We start from the raw sequence: 16,948 nt of genomic DNA, 5'->3' as shown, positions 1-16,948 counted from the left end.
CTGAATGAATTTGTCAATTCTTGCTTTATTTATTTATTTATCTATTTATTGCTTTATTTCAAAAGCATGGATTTATGAAGCGGGCATGCAGTGATAAAAAATGTTTGTATAACTTAAAATGACAGGATCTCTAGAGGCTAACTTGTTTTTCGAATGAAGGGTGTTGCTTCAAACGAGGGCATGGAAACTACTAAGTATTGGCTTGTGTTTTTCTTGTACACCTTCCAGAAGTTTTTAACTGAAGTCTCTAGGCACTGTAGTTCTTTTCACAGAGAGCTGACTGGTATTTGAAGAAGCTTTTCATTTCTCCAAGAAAAATATGATGTATCTTTCCCAAGCCTCATTCTTATTCTTAAATATATGTATTTTTATTTGTGGAGAAGCTGTACAAGGTAACTGTGTACATCATTCTACGGTAAGAATTTCAGAAATATTATTTTAGCTAGAAAAGCATGGTTATATATTTTTCAAGATATGTATTAGATGTTTGAAAAGATTAATTATGCCACCCAATATAATTTGTGGAATAATTAAAGTATTTATTTAGAAATGCTTAGACTTGGCTTAAATGATACTATTTTTAAACTTAGGAAACCATAAACTGAGTATTGACTCTTAACACATTTCTTGTGAAAAATTTTTAAAGAAATTGCAGGCCTAGGTTAAAAACTAGCCAGCAACTTTCCAGTTAACTTTGATAATGAAATGTCTGATGGGTAATAAAAAAATTCACTTTGCTTTATAAAAAACACCATAAACTTTCATATTTCAAATACAGTCTTGTGAGTGCATACCTAGGAAATTAGAAATTTTTTTCAAAACAATGTCAGAATGATAGCTAATGTAGTATATGCAGTACTATGAGTAGATGAGTAGATGGGGATTTGAACTTATTTAAATACATATTTAAATGTTGGCTTATAATTTTTAAAAGTTATAAAATGTATTTCCCATTGTATCAGTATCAAATTCCATGGTTCCACAGTTGAAGCAAGAATAAATTCTAGGAAAGTTCCACAAATATTAATAATTTAATTCTCTAAAATACTAAAAATTTAAGAATCTTATTTAGATCTGAAAAAATATAGTTGTAACCTAGATTTGAAAACATCTAATATATCAATTATTATAGGAGTTGAGGGGAATGAGCAAGAATTTAAAAATAGATCTATGTAACAAAAATGTAAGCATCTTTTTGGAGCAAGTACCTTTTATAATATGATTAGCTCTTTATCTTTCTCTCAATATCCAGGTCAAAGGAGGACAAAGCTTGTTATTATTTTCTTTTAATAACAGAGTTATTTAAATCTATATAACTTCTACCAAAGAATGTTTTAACATTGAAGAAACCAATAGTATTGACAAGAATAGATACCTTTGGAATGACGGCTGTAGTTGGCTTTTTAAAATGACATCTGTTGTTGATTTTGCGAAGCAAAATTCCATGCTTTTTTTCTGTTATCACTGATAGTTTTCAAATCTATAAATACTTTACTTCTCAAATCTGTAAATACTTTAGCTTAAACTAAAGCAACAATTCTCCTACACATCCCCCCACACCCCAACATGTTTCTTAATTGGTGACAGAAGTCCATGTGGCATAGAAATGTTGTTGGTATCTCAGGGAACTTTCTTAGTCCATGTTCAAGGAACTTCAAATTGCAAGATTCTTGGAAAAAGGATGGCTCCGCCCTGTACCACACATGGAAATGTGCAAAAGTTAAATGTCAAAGCCATAGAGCCACAGTTATGGAGAGCAGACTCTAAATAAATCATTTTGGAATTTGAGAAGAAAAGAGGAGAGCAAAAGTATTGAATTAACATATACTTCTTATTCATACCCCAAATCTATCCAGAAGGTTTATTTGTGGAAGCTTGAACTAACAAATTCATTATTATTATTATTATTATTATTATTATTATTTTTTGCTGAGGAAGATTCACCCTGAGCTAACATCTGTGCCAATCTTCCTCTATTTTGTATGTAGGTTGCCACCACAGCATGGCCACTGATGAGTGGTGTAGGTCTGCACCCAGGAACCAACCTGGGCTGCCAAAGCAGAGCACGCAGAACTTAACCAGTAGGACACAGGACTGACTGCTTCATTATGTTTTTCTTCTAACAATCATCGTGTTATGTCCTAAAATCTCATCTTTTCACTATAGTCTTCTTATTTATCATGTATTAGGTAATATAACATATTTCATATATTCTTTCTCATTTTTATTTCTTTGTGTAAAGGATTCTCCAGTAGTTAACATTGTAGAAGATGTGTCTAATGCAAAAGATGAGAGTAAAAGTAACGATACTGTTTATAACGAAGAATGTGAGGAATCATGTGATGTTAAAACTAAAATTACACGAGAAGAAAAACATTTCATGTGCAGTAAGTATTAAAAATAACCGCAATTATAAAGGTATATGATTTATTATTTCTAGGATAGACATGGAAAAAATATACCTTAACTTTTGTTTGGCTCTTTTTATATATATATCCTGATAATCCTAGGCCAGAGGTTTTATGGGTTTGGCATGTGGTAGATACTTGGTAAATATTTGGTAAATGAATGAATCCTTCTTCTATATAGCCCTGTGGCATAAAGTGACCACAGAGGGAAGGGACAAGCCAGAGGGCACTGATGGTAGTGTTGTGTCAATTTACCTAGGGCTATTTTCTTACTTTCATCTAAAACGCTGAGAAATTTTACCTTAGCTTTAAGGAGGAAATTCACCAATATTGGATAACTTCTCCAATAGGTATAATACAAATTCACAGCTGATTTATGCAGCAAAGAATAAAAAATAAAAAGTTGTAAAATCCTGATTTTTGTTAAAACTATTTAGTAAGAGTGTAGTAATTTTCGTGGTCTAGTATATGTACATAGGGAGTGGGTTGAAGAAGGGGATCAGAAATAGAGAAGATGATAACCTAATCCAGTTCTTATAGGATTGTAACTCCCAGGTCAGAAAGTACAAAAAGCTCACTTTTGTGTTCTTAATTCTATGTATCACACAAATGTCTCAGGCTTCTGAAACCAATGAATGCAGCTTTATGTCCATTAATACAGATGTCTAAATCCAGGAAGAATAAGAATCTCATAGAAAGTGTGCGATTGAAAGTAAAAAAGAGAAATAAGGCTGAGTGAGGTAGATTTTAAAATATCAAGAGTTATTAATGTAATTCTACTGCTAGAGTGAATTTAAAAACATAGAAATAAAACATTTTTTTAAAAGAATAATGTATGCAATAACGTGTGCTTCTTTTTCTTATAAGGGACATCATCAGTATAATTGGATGTCCAGGGACATCATGGCAACATGCTCTCGAATGACTTAGGAAAGTTCTTTGTACTGTTTTTGAAACTATTCTATAAGTAAGATTGTTTTAAAATAAAAGCGTTTTTTAAAAAGGAAAATATATAGTAAAAGTTCAATCAGAAACTAACCAATCAAAACTTTTGACTAAAATTTTATGTGTGTGTATATGTATGTGTTTGCAATTTGTTTATATAAAAATATAGCATTAATAGAAAAAATTAGAAGAACGATTAATTTTTAAAATTAGCTTGCATGATATGAAATTATTGCCTTTTACTTTCTTATATAGTAAGAATTCATAAGTCTTAGTCCTCCTGTTTCTATACCTCTCATTTTATAACATGAGAATTGGTATTGAGAATATTGTCTCTCAACTATATCGGATTAAATTATTGGGGGCAATCTAAATTATTAGGAGGTATAGTTTCATTAAGAAGTGTTGAAACAGTTGTTTTCTTGGTTAATCTTGAGTTAAATGAAAAATATACTAATTAGAATATACAATTCTGAGTATTTAGATAGAGATATATTGTGTTTACATATTTACCCAAAATCATGTGAAATTCATTATTTTTACTGTAATTATTTTCTGTAACAATATAATATTTAGCAAACACGTTTTTTATGATTTAAGGAAATTTGCAAAATTCTATTGTTTCTTACACACGAAATACTAAAAAACTGCTAAGAAATATGATGGATGAGCAGCAAGCTTCCTTGGATTATTTATCTAATCAGGTATGGATTTTTTAGTGTTTGGTATTGCATGTGTATAATGATAGTGTTAGCTGGAGGTGCAATCATTAATTTTTAGTGCCTTCATGTCCAGACATCTATTTAGTGCCTACCATGTTAGATGCATCATTGTAAACCTCAGGCAAACAGAAAGCAATCACAAAAAAATGGACCTCCACTTAAGCGTTACACAGTCTAGGGGGGCAGGAAAATGTATTGAAAATGTTGTGATTGCTGTTAGAATGACACAAAAGTGATATCCAAGATCTGAGATGAAAGAAATCTTCCCAGATAATAGAGCTTGTGAACTGAGTCATGAAAGATGAATAAATATTTCAAAGGTCACAGAGGTTAGGTAAGAAGGGTAAGGCATTCCATTCTGGCGATCTACTTGAAATTGGTGCAGAGGTGGAATAGCTGGTGAGGTTGAGGGTATATAGGGAAAACTGACTTAAAGAAACAGGAACTAAATCGTGCCACACCAAGGAGTCACCGAAGTGTCTGAGCAGGGAAATGAAATGATTAGATTGGCAGCTGGTGTGGAGGATGACTTGAGGAAGAGCAGAGGGAGGAGGCAGGGAGACCAGATAAGAAACTACAGGGATGGTTCAGGCAAGATAGAAAGAACAGATTTGCAGGAGCAGTCAAATGCGAAAATGAGCAGATAAAAGCAATGTGCAGGAGATAAACGGTACTAAATTTAACGATTGCTGTTTAGCTATGCCTTTACTGCTTTGTTAAAGCCGTAAGGGATTCAGTGCAGAAAAATGGGCATTATATATTTTTCAGAGCTGGATTTATAAGAGGCTTAGAGGTATCAGTTACAGAATTCAGCTAAAGGTTTCTTCAAATATAAATTTGCTTAAATGTGTGCATGTGTGTTTAGGTTAATGAGCTCATGAATCGAGTTCTCCTTTTGACTACTGAAGTTTTTAGAAAACAGCTGGATCCTTTTCCTCACAGACCAGTTCAGTCACATGGTGAGAACTTTGGTATTTCAGCCTCTTCATACTTGTCTTTCGTTGCTTGAAATTTTCCTGGACAAGTTGGTGCATTTAGAAGTTTTGTTTAAAAAATACTGCTCACTAGAATCTAACAGACTGGAGGAGTAATATCTGCCATTAAGCAAATTTCAACCCAGACAATGTGTACTTCCCTAAATTGGGAAACTTTTGTGACCACTTGAAAGCCATGGCTGTACACAGCTATTCCAAATCTGTTGAAAACAGCATAGCTTTATGTAACTGAATTCTGGGCTTCCCTTTACATTTTATTAATAATTAATCTTCAGTTAGAGGAAAAGAAAGTTTCAGAGTTCCTCCCACCTGTAAAAAGCATTTTTGATGTGTTTGAAATGTTTCAAATTGGGATATAAAATTTGAAAAGAAACTTAAGACAGAAATAAACCGGAATTTAGTACTTTTTGTACTAAAATACAATGTAGCGATTCCTAGAGGCTTACATTTCTAAGAAAAATGTGAAACAATATCAAAAAATTCCAAGCAAATATTATTGAAGGCCTAGTGTATGAGCTTTCTTTTTTCCTTACAAAGGGAAGGGAATAAACAGTTACTGAGAATCTCCTATGTGTTGAGTACTAAGACAGGCACTTTTACATGTTGTTTTGTTATTTTCTATTATTTTATTGTGTCTCATTTATTACGCCACCATCCCTAGGTAGGTAGTGTAACATGGTGGTTCAGAGCATAAACTCTGATGTCAGACCGCTTCCTTCAAATCCCTGATCCATGTGTCCTTGTTATCAGTTTCCTCATCAGTGAACTGATAGTGCCTACCTCACACCATTGTTGTGAGGATTAAATGAGTAAATACAGGAAAAGCTCTTAAAATATTGCCTGATACGTAGTAAGACAATATAAGGATTTGCTATGATTATCATCATCATCAGATGAAGAATAGGCAGCCCAGAGAAATGGAAGTAATCTGTTCAGACTTATTTGGATGGTGACGGCAAAGTAGCTATTTCAACCCAGATCAGTCCTTCACTGTGAACTTCTATCATATATCTGAGCACAAAGGTATTATCAGAATATCTCAGCAATTCAGAACAAAGGCAACAAATCTATGTCTCCTGGAAATGAAGGGGAAAGCAAACAATTTTTTGTAGCTAATTTTTTGTAGATGACATCTTCTGTGTACTGACTGTGTGCTAGGCACTGTGCAGTGCTTTACAGAATGCCTTACTATGTAAATCGTCAGAATAACACTATGAAGTAGGTAGTATTATTATTAGGCATATTACACAAGAAGAAAAGAGGATAAGTAACTTAACTAATGGTTCTGGGCTGGTGAAGAACAGAAATAGGGCTCTAACCAGGCTTCTGGCTCGGGAGTCCCAGGCTTTCAGGTTTGTTTCTCTGGGTAATTTACATTGTAAGGGTTGAATTTATTTTCTTACATTTATAAAACATAATACAGAGAGTACAGTATCATAGAGTAAGATGTCATATCCACATAATATGTTTACAATTCCCGCTGGAGTTCTAACTATTGTCAACAGAGCAGGCTCTAGCTTCAAACATAATTTCTTCCTTGTGAAGAAAGTGATTTCCCCCTCTTCTCCCTTTGGCCATTTGTAATAGTGGTCCCTAGCATATTAGAGTCTCTGGAGTTTTAAATAGAGTAATCAAGGATGTGTCAGTAGCAGTTAATCTACTTAATTCCTTTGGGCTTTCTCCTCCCCATTCATGTAGGTTTCCTTTACATGTTATGCCCCCAAGATAAGCCTAGACTCCTGAAAGGGCATTATTTGTTGGGCAAGAGAATGCATAATTATAAAATATATTAAATAAATGTTGATCCCAAATGAAACTTTTAAACAGTATGGAATACTAATCACTAACAGTAATGTTATTAGTGAAGGTTCATTGCAGCATAAATTCTTTAATCTCAGTTCTTCCATGTATTTTTCTCCTTATTTCTAAAGTTGAGATCATTTTTCATTTCCAAGAAGTTAAAATCATCATATCATTAATGGAAATTACAATAATAATTTCAGATAGCACTGTCAATTCTCTATAGTAAAATGATTGTCTTGATTGTAATTGAAAATATCGTAAGTAACTAATTTTACTTTTATAGGTTTAGACTGTACTGATATTAAAGATACCGTTGGGTCTGTCACCAAAACACCAAGTGGTTTATATATAATCTACCCAGAAGGATCTAGTTATCCATTTGAGGTAAAGTTTTCCCTTATTATATGGAATTATATTATTATATGGAATAGAATAAGCATCTAACCAATTTAATTAATGTTAAAAATTTAATTGTTTGAACATTTATTTTTTTTGAAAAATTTTAAATAAATTAGTAAAAGTTACAGTTTCAAAATTTTGGTGTTCTGGAATTCATTGCCCAAACCACAAACCAGTAAAAGAACTAGAGAATCTATCTTTCACCTTTCTATTTGAGTTCTCATGGTTACACTCCTTAAAATAAATCCATTTGGTACAAGATCTTATATTATCCTTATAGCAGGTAGAACTATGCAATATAAATACTTAGTTGCTTTAATTAGCTTATGGGTATTAGAAAATAACGGTGTGCTTTGCCTTGGAGCTTACTAAAAATACTTTTGATTCCCCTTCCTATATATGGTTATAATTTCTTTGGCTGACAAGTGAGTTTACGTGATTGTATAAGAAATTAATAATTTAAAAAACCTTTCATTAAAGTGTTAGATTGAGAAGCTGATGCATTCTTAAACTGAATAAAATAAATTACTCTTATGTCTATCCTTAGTAGCTCTATACTAGGATTTCTAGAAGACATTTCTACTAGAAATTGTATATTATTGACAGGAAATATATTATTATATTATATATAATATAATAATATATATAAAAATTGTATATATAAAATTTTCCTGGGTACTTTTTTGTACATAAGAAAGTTTATGATACTGATATCACATTGATAGTCTTTATTACACAATAAAATACATTTTTTCTAAGTAGATGCTACCAGTTTCTCTTCTTAGAGTTACTAACATTATTTTTTGACATCTATTGACAAGACGTCAAAAAATTGGGAATTAAGGGGGAAATAATTTTAAAATTACCTAAATTGCTTCGCCTACAGATTCAAAAATGGGCCTGAACAGATGTAGAAAGGGAAGACTTCTAATTTTGTGAAGAGTGGGATGCATAATTGCCTCTTTTGTAGGAGCGTATTGGTTCCCTTACTTCTTCCACACTGCCTTTCTCTGTCTCTGTGCAGAGAGTTTCTGATGGAGAGGATTGCTTTGATTTCCTCCCTATGTCACTTCCATGGGTCCCCTACAGTTTTCCTCTTAAGGGCATTTTACACAGTACCAACAGATGCACCTATGAGTGCCTGCTGGGGATACAGATCATCCCTTTCTGTCTAAAAATTCCAGTCTGAACACAGGCCTTCTAGGCTTTTGGAGAAAAGAGCAATCAAAGATAGGCACATGGGCATATTTAACACTGTTTAAAAAAAATCAGTATTTTAATTCAGAGGAAAAGTTAATTTATAAAGAAATACATCATTCTGCTACATCTGAATGTACAGTTATTCCTCAACTGAAAATTATTTATAAGGTTGAGAAATAAAAGGCTGACCTTAAAATGCTACAAACACTTAATATGTTTTAAAAAGTGACTGATGTAGGGACTATACTCAGGTTAACTACAAGTTTGTTTTATGCTAAACAGTATTTTTTCTAGCGACTTAAAAAAAATCTGCACGTATTAATGGCATACAATTGCAGTGGAACCTTTCAGTGGAAGTATCTTCTCTTTCTCTAGGCTTAAGGGTGAAACATGAGTTTTATATAAAAGAATGAAAATAATCGTATGTTATTTTTGTCTTTTCTGGGTCTATTTTAGGTAATGTGTGACATGGATTACAGAGGAGGTGGATGGACTGTAATACAGAAAAGGATTGATGGGATAATTGATTTCCAAAGGTTGTGGTGTGATTATCTGGATGGATTTGGCGACCTTTTAGGTCAAATTTTATTTATTTCTCTTCTATCTTTTTTTCTTCTTTTTGGCATTACACCTATAAACTGTTTCTCTCTATTGGTCAAATTGTCAGTAAAAAATAGCAAATCCATGTGAATATCAACATATGACTTAAATTACTCTCTCTTCATATGCCAACTTATTTAAAATAAGTAGCTCTTCAATTGGGATTTGGAAATTTTTAGATACCTGTTGAAATGTGATTTGAATGAAAATTATAAATCGAGTACTTATTAAGTATCTACCACGTACCTATTAGAGTTCTAGCAAGGGCTCTACAACTATTTGCAGAATGAAAAACTGAATGGGCAGGGTTATCACGGATCTTGAAATTCTTGAGATGTATGCTGTGTCTATGCAAGCAAATGAAATGGAAAATTTAGGTACATGGCTGTACAAATTTGAATCATGTCAACTGGGAGTAGTGCTTTATAAAAATATCAATTAAAATCACTATGTTGAAAATTTTAAAAATGTAAACCTCAGGTGAATTGTGAAATCTATTTACATCATTGCTAGATGGCAGCATCACTTTTCTTGGCGAATAGAAACATCAGTGTTTCTGAACACTGTAGAATTTTACATTAGTTGGAACTTACGCGACTTATTTTCAGCATTTTTATGCTGTTATTTTAAGTTACTGTTGTTATAATGTAAATCTTTAATATCCCGTAATAATGTTACCCGAGGATTTAGTAAGTGGTGGTGTTAATCCTAGTGCTAAAAACTCTACGGCATGCCAGTGATTTTAGAAGGGGCATGAAATGTAATAAAATGTTACATATAAGGCCAAATAGCTGCCATGCTGTGGAGCACAGTTAATATACTTACGTTTTCTTAGCATTACCTGTAAATTTCCAGTGAGTGCTTTCTCCTGAATGAAGTTGTCATGGATCCAGAGGCTTTGAATTGTCATCTTCCTTATATTATGCTTATTTCTATGGGGAAGTTGTATAAATTTTGATGAAAAGGTCTTCAGGCAGGTATCCTTCATGTAAACAGACTGTTTGCACTTGGGATATTTTTAAAAACAAACTTAGGATTAAGGAAAATATATTGTTCAGTCTTAAATTTGGCATTGGGGTAGAGGGGAAAGATGGCAGGGACACAAATTGGAGAGTCATAGACTTTGAAACACTACACAGACCCCTAAGAACCTGTCTTACTTCCTATACTTCTTTCTTACTTTCTGTACCCCCTTTCTTCCTGTACTTGTTCAGAATACTTTTCAATTCTAAGTGAGTGTGTAGGTAAAATGCTGCTGTAAACCCTCTAAGCTATAGTTTTAAGAGTTTGAATGATGTCACATTGTCCCCCAATTTTTTGAAGTTTATTCTGACTAGACCCTTACTTCCTGTAGTAATTTCATAATTCAGGTGGAGGGATATATTTCAGAGCAGGAGTGTACACATTTAGGCTATGCCACATTGAGTAGGGGGAGGTAGAAAGCCATTGGCTAGAATATGCATGCAAGAACTATGCAGTCTGAATTAGGGGTGTTAATAATTCGTCCTAGATCTACAATCATCTTGGAAATATTGACTCTAAACCTGGGAATATTTCAGATTTCCATTCATTGGAAACATTACGTTTGCATTCATAGGTAACTGACAAGCTTCATTATAACAAAGAAATATTTGTTCTCAAAGGATTATTCTCAAAGACAGACAAAAACAATTTCAACTGAGCATTATCAGGAAATTTGTCTCTAGGAACTGCTGATTTGGAGGTTAAATCTCTTACATTTACCAGTTTACATCATTTTGTTACCTGCCAAAACATGTCAACTGACTTTTTGTTGACGTGCCTTAAGGTAAAACTTGACTTTTTACTCAATTAATTTTTAAATGTACTTTTGAATTTAATTTGGAGAGAGAAAAATGAAACAAAGTCTAGTTATCCCAGTCTAGGGAAGTGGAAGTGGGGAGATATTTTTTTTTGGTAAATTAGGCAAACACTGATGATTTGAACTAGGGCCATCCAGTCCCTCAAAGGGTTTAGGTGAGCCATTTCAGAGTTATTGAAACATTTAACACCACCAAACACTAAATAATGAAGGGTTATTCTAATTTGCATTACAATATATTTAAAAAAGCATTTTTTTTTTACAGGTGAATTTTGGCTAGGACTAAAAAAGATTTTTTATATAGTAAATCAGAAAAATACCAGTTTTATGCTGTATGTGACATTGGAATCTGAAGATGACACATTCGCTTATGCATCATATGATAACTTTTGGCTAGAGGATGAAACAAGGTTTTTTAAAATGCACTTAGGACGGTATTCAGGAACTGCTGGTAAGCTTTTTATTCCTAAAATTATCCAGGACATTTAAATATAACTGACTCAATATTAGGCGAAGTTAAAAGTAATGCATTTCTCTTGGTATATGACACACAACTGGTAACAGAATAGATTAGGTATGAGAAAACCCTCCAAGTCTTGAGTTTTGAAATTCTGCTATGGTTGTTGCACCACATCATTGATTTTGAAGTGCTATATACTCTTCAAAGCAATTTTCCATATGTAATCTCAATTGATTCTTTAGTTTGAGAGCCTGTGGGTAGGCTGGGAAGGTATTATTTACATTTTCATGTTCAGAGAGGCTGAATTTAGAAATCATAGAACATTAGAGCTGATCTCTACTCTTCTAACTTTACAAGTGAAGAGACCTGAAAGATTAAGTGACTTGCCCAAGATTCACAGCTTATTATGTCTGAGCCAGGGCCAGGACCCAGGTTGATATAACAACTAATTTAGTGTTTTTTCACTATACTTCAGTACATCTACTCATTTCCAAATAAATTTAATTTGTTAGAACTTCAAAATACTTGATGTTAAATTTGCTATTTTGATGCTGAAATTTTAAATCTGAGTCAAGAAATACTAAATTTAACTTTCCTGTTGTTGCTCATCATGGTACTTGTTCATTATGTGTATTTACTGTTAGAAATCCAAAAATGAATGAGATATATTCCCAACTATTTAACTGATCACAAAATAGAGGGGTAGATAGATAAAACTGAAAACAGAATACTGATAGAGCTTTGGAGGTTAACGAGAGGGAGAAAATGATTCATGAATTGCATATAAAAAATCTTCATGGAGAAGTAGCTTTCAACAAGAGGTTAATGTTAGATTAACCTTGAGAAGATTTTGAAAGCCCTGCAGAATCTGATTCAGTAAATTTGAGTCCAGGTGTTTGCATTTACAGATGGATATGTTGGCATCTTTATAATTGAGAACCACTCATCTTCTCTTGGAGGAATAGATAGGCTTTTGGCAAAGGAATGTTGGCAAAGAGAGTGGCTTGAGTTAAGGCACAGAGGAGGAAAATTACCAGGCAGGAAGAGTTGTGTGGTATGGTTAGTCTATGACATCTGAGGGGGCTTAGCCTTGGGATAGTAGGTGAAAGTCTGAAATCTTTAAAATTTTGATATAAAGGCAAAATTTTAAAGAGTTACAATATATAATGTTTAATGCTTCCTTTCTAAACGTGTAAAGATCCATCTAAATATGGAACATACTATGTTAGGAAAAGTTTATGTGAGATTTCTCTTAAAGACAATTAGGATCTAATTAGGGGACAAAATTTCTAATGGCAAAAAATTTTTTCAACACAGAACCATCAAATTTTGCCATGCCCTAATCTATACTTTCCCAATAAGGTTGTTAAGTAACTTTCAACTATTGATCACATAATATAATCAAAATAAAGAAAAAGGATCAATAGAATGTAAAGATAGAAACATAGATAAAACCAGGGGGTTCAGTGTGATCATGTGTCAGAGCAAGAATAGAAATATGATACTTGAACATGTGAGCAACACAGTTGTTCCATGAAAAGGAAAATATTCCTGATTCTAAAACTCGAGAGACTTTTGCTCTAGGTTCTCAGAGAAAACTAAACGCCATGTTCTCTACACTCTTGCAGAAAATACGGTAATGACTTTTCATAGGCTATTTCTTAAAAAATAGACCTATGCATAGTATTTTAAAATTTATTAAATATAATCCAGTGAAGAGCCGATTTGACGTATGAGCCTTCCGACGGTTGGACTTTATCCCGGGAGAGTTTCTGTGGAGGCATCATATAATTTAGGCAATGCTTCGTAAGCATTGTCTCTCTCACTTGAACTTCTGAAAGGCATTGTACCGTGTGGGTGTTGGAAATATATTCTCCCTGCGAATTCTTGCAGTGTGGGCATTTTTTTTTTCGTGAAGTGCAGAGTCAGGTGCTCTGGGGTAGAGGTATAGGACAGGCCACGACTGCTAATGAAGTTCTTCAGATTCCTCAAAGACATATCTCAAGAGATGCCAAACATTTGGAAGCATGATGTAACAAACGTGTGCTTTGAATTCTTCAAAGATTTTACATAGCTTCACTTGTAGTTAGTGTTTCCAACATATGCAAAGTTTCCCTATAGGTGAAATCTAGGTACAACGGACTAATTAGAATGTTTTATTTATATAATTTTTATAAAACAAAACATGACTCCCACCCCTGCCACTTAGTTAACTGGATTTCCTTGGCCAAAATACTTAATCTTTGCAGGTTATTGTGAATATCAGAGATACCATATATACAACGTCCAATGTAAACTCCTTAGAAATTGTACTGTCTTAACCACTATCCAATTAGTCCATTCATCTTGTGGGGAGCCATGAAGAAAAGGCACACCTCGGTAGTGTACCTAAGTTTTTCTTGAGGACATGGGCATTTTGGATATAAACTTAGTGGTCCCTAAATGAAACCAAACAACTTTTGGAGTTACAAATCTAAGTTTTTTAAAGGTAGAAGTTTCACATTCATCCATATCTCTCTACCTAAAGTGTTGTAAAATGGTAGTGATATGAAAACCTCTTAGATGTAAATTATTTTCTTCTCCTAAATTACCAATCATCACATTACTCTCCCTTGAAGTATGACAGGTATATACCATCGTTTTTTGGCCTAATTTATCTGATTCTGTCTATGCAGCCAAACTTCCATTTGGATTGTGATTTCATATTGAATATCCACTTAAAGATGCCTATTGTGTTGAGGAATTCATCATCAGATTTTGACATATTGCAATCTAGAGGAGATATTTTAATATGATACCTGGTAGAAAATAATTTAAATCTTATTTCTAGATGCAATGCTTTTGCATAATAAGCTGGTAAAGGTCAATTAAAATTACAGAAAGTGCCTTTAAATTTAGTCATTTAAAAAAATTTATTTTATCTAGGTGATGCATTCCGGGGCTTCAAAAAAGAAGATAATCAAAATGCAATGCCTTTCAGCACATCAGATGTTGATAATGATGAATGTCGCCCTGCATGCCTGATCAATGGTCAGTCTGTAAAGAGCTGTAGTCACCTCAATAATAACACTGGCTGGTGGTTCAACCAATGTGGTCTAGCAAATCTGAATGGCATCCATCACTTCCCCGGCAGATTGCTTGCAACTGGAATTCAGTGGGGCACATGGACCAAAAACAACTCACCTGTCAAGATTAAATCTGTTTCAATGAAAATTAGAAGAACTTACAATCCGTATTTTAAATAATCTCATTTTAAATTCCAATGCACATTCCACAGTTATTTTTGATAATATATAAGATTTTACATAGTTTCTCTTTTTACTGAGTGTTTTAAACTAGCCAAAATTTAACTATAGATGACATCTAGGTCTTAAGAGTTTAATTAGAAATCTTTAATTTTGTAGAGTTTTATAAAAGAAAACATGGTTCAATGTAGGCTTTTACTACTAATTCTATTGACAATATGTAATAAAATTTGTTTTAAGTAAATTACAACTTGTCTTCCTGGAGTCTGTTGTCCTTTTAAAGGATTTTCTCTTTTCTTTAAAGCATTAAACCATAGTAGCTTATTAGGAATATTGAAGAGAGCATTATACTTATTTCTATATTCATTCGAAATGGTTAACTCTATAATCTACAGATAATTTCTATTGAAGACAATTAAAAGAATAACTTCATGCTGATTAACATATAAACTTCATATGGTTTAAAAACCTTACTATTTCCAGGTGTTTCTACAATATTCTACAGGTAATAAGAGTTTGCTGCAAAAATAGAGTCATCCTCATTTTCACATTTTATTGTGGTTAATAATTTTATTCGTTTTTATAATACATTTGCTGTATGTTTATATCTTGATCAGTTGCATTCTAAAATACATTTCTATCTTAACTCTTATTTAACTCAATAGGAATGGTATGAACTTTAAATGAAGGACAGTGGAGAAAGAGTGATGAATCAGTGGCCTAGAGGTAGCTCTGGGAGCAAGCTGGTCCCCTTCACTTTTTCCACTAAGTTGGAAGGAGTTGAAGTGGTAAGGATTCCATGGGAAAACACAAGAGGGAACATGCTGGGCCAAGTGTCAATTATTGATAAGAAAGATGAGGGAAACAATTAAGAATTAGTATTGAACAGAAAAGTACTTTGTCCAGAGTTAGAATTAGACAATGTACAAAGGAGGGTAGAAGTAGCTGAAAAATGAGATGAGAAGAGGACTGAATTAAAATTACATATGAGGATGTAGATGTGAGGGTGAGATATCTGAGCTGAGAAGAGGACTAAGCTAGATCAGAACACAGAATCTGATGTGAGTTCAGGATTAGGCAAAAATGACATGGTCACCTTTCAGGATTGCTTTCACTTTGATCTCTTCTCTAAGCAGGAATAAATGATGTGCAGAATGTACATGAGATAAGGTTGCAGTTGAATGAACGTGTTTCCCCATGGCCTCCTATGCATCTCTTAGAGGCAGAGATGAGGCCCATGTCTCTGCAGTGGAGTAAGATGTCTACCAGGTTGGAGGAGCGCACAAGTGTGGGTTCACCACTTTTTATACCTGGAGTAATACAAACACCAGAACAATTTATTTACAAATTAAGGAAATCATTTTGTTACTTAGCAAGACACATCTCATGAGTGGATTCTTGACCTTGAAATTCTTGCTGAGTCTGTACAGGGGCAACATCCTTCACTGCATTGCAAGGTCTAGGGCTTCACGTTTTTATCCCACCATAAACGCTACAGAGATAACGGAACACAGAGGGTAAAAGCAGAATGGGAATAAATTGGGGATGTTAAGAGAAAGACGGACTCAGAGAGCAGTAAGAAATGTTAATTTCTTTGGGCTTGGGAGTGGGAAGATATATTTGATTTTGAATGGCTAAGGGATAATGGCTCCCAGGATGCTTTGTGAGAAGCTGTAAAATATTAAGAAGGCTCAAACCCCATTGCAAAGAGAAAGAATACTTTGGATAATAATTCTGAGTCTCAGACTCCCAGAAATGAAATGACCTGATCCTGAGAAGAAGCTAAGGGATCAGGATGCCTGTTCCATTTTTGCTATCTACTACCCCAACAGCAGGTCCACATTTCATACAAGTGGGCATAAAAGGTCACAGTCACATGACTATGGTCTGCATGATATCATTATAGATTCATTTTTTCCAGATCTCAGGACTTCCCTGGATAAATGGTGCCACTTAAAAATACAAATACTTTATTCTTTCAACAACTTACACTTGAATTATCCATAAACATTGAAACTGTGTCCAGTTAAAAAAATAATTTAACTTGAAAATAATTATAAAACATTATTGAGCCATATGACTCTAAAGAGCAACGCAACCATGATCTTCTAGTAAAAGATTTGATGCAAAAGGCCCCAGATGTATGAAGTTGACTAGTGGGTGTGAGAACGAAGAGCTGTTTGGAGTTGCAGGAACAATGTGTGGGGAGGACTTAGGTCATACCAAGGGGGTCACTGACATGCACCACTTCACTGGTGATAGGAAATAGGGTTTATTGGGAAAAAACGTACAGGCTGGCAGGTAGGAGAGCCTACTTACCTTAATGAGCTG

At 33.7% G+C, this 16,948-nt stretch overlaps 1 protein-coding gene across 1 annotated transcript; it reads left to right on the top strand.

Moving 5' to 3' along the window:
• The first annotated feature begins 246 nt into the window (after nt 1–246).
• Nucleotides 247–14,867, top strand: ANGPTL5 (angiopoietin like 5). Its single transcript, XM_008543705.2, has 8 exons — nt 247–415; nt 2,243–2,387; nt 3,954–4,057; nt 4,941–5,034; nt 7,157–7,257; nt 8,929–9,049; nt 11,178–11,363; nt 14,298–14,867. The coding sequence occupies exons 1-8, from the start codon at nt 320–322 to the stop codon at nt 14,615–14,617; spliced, it is 1,167 nt and encodes a 388-aa protein (XP_008541927.2). The 5' UTR covers nt 247–319; the 3' UTR covers nt 14,618–14,867.
• Nucleotides 14,868–16,948: the final 2,081 nt, after the last annotated feature.

Source organism: Equus przewalskii, chromosome 6 (genome assembly GCF_037783145.1).
Source record: "Equus przewalskii isolate Varuska chromosome 6, EquPr2, whole genome shotgun sequence".
NCBI lineage: Eukaryota > Metazoa > Chordata > Mammalia > Perissodactyla > Equidae > Equus > Equus przewalskii.
This window is presented reverse-complemented; position numbering and strand designations above follow the sequence as displayed.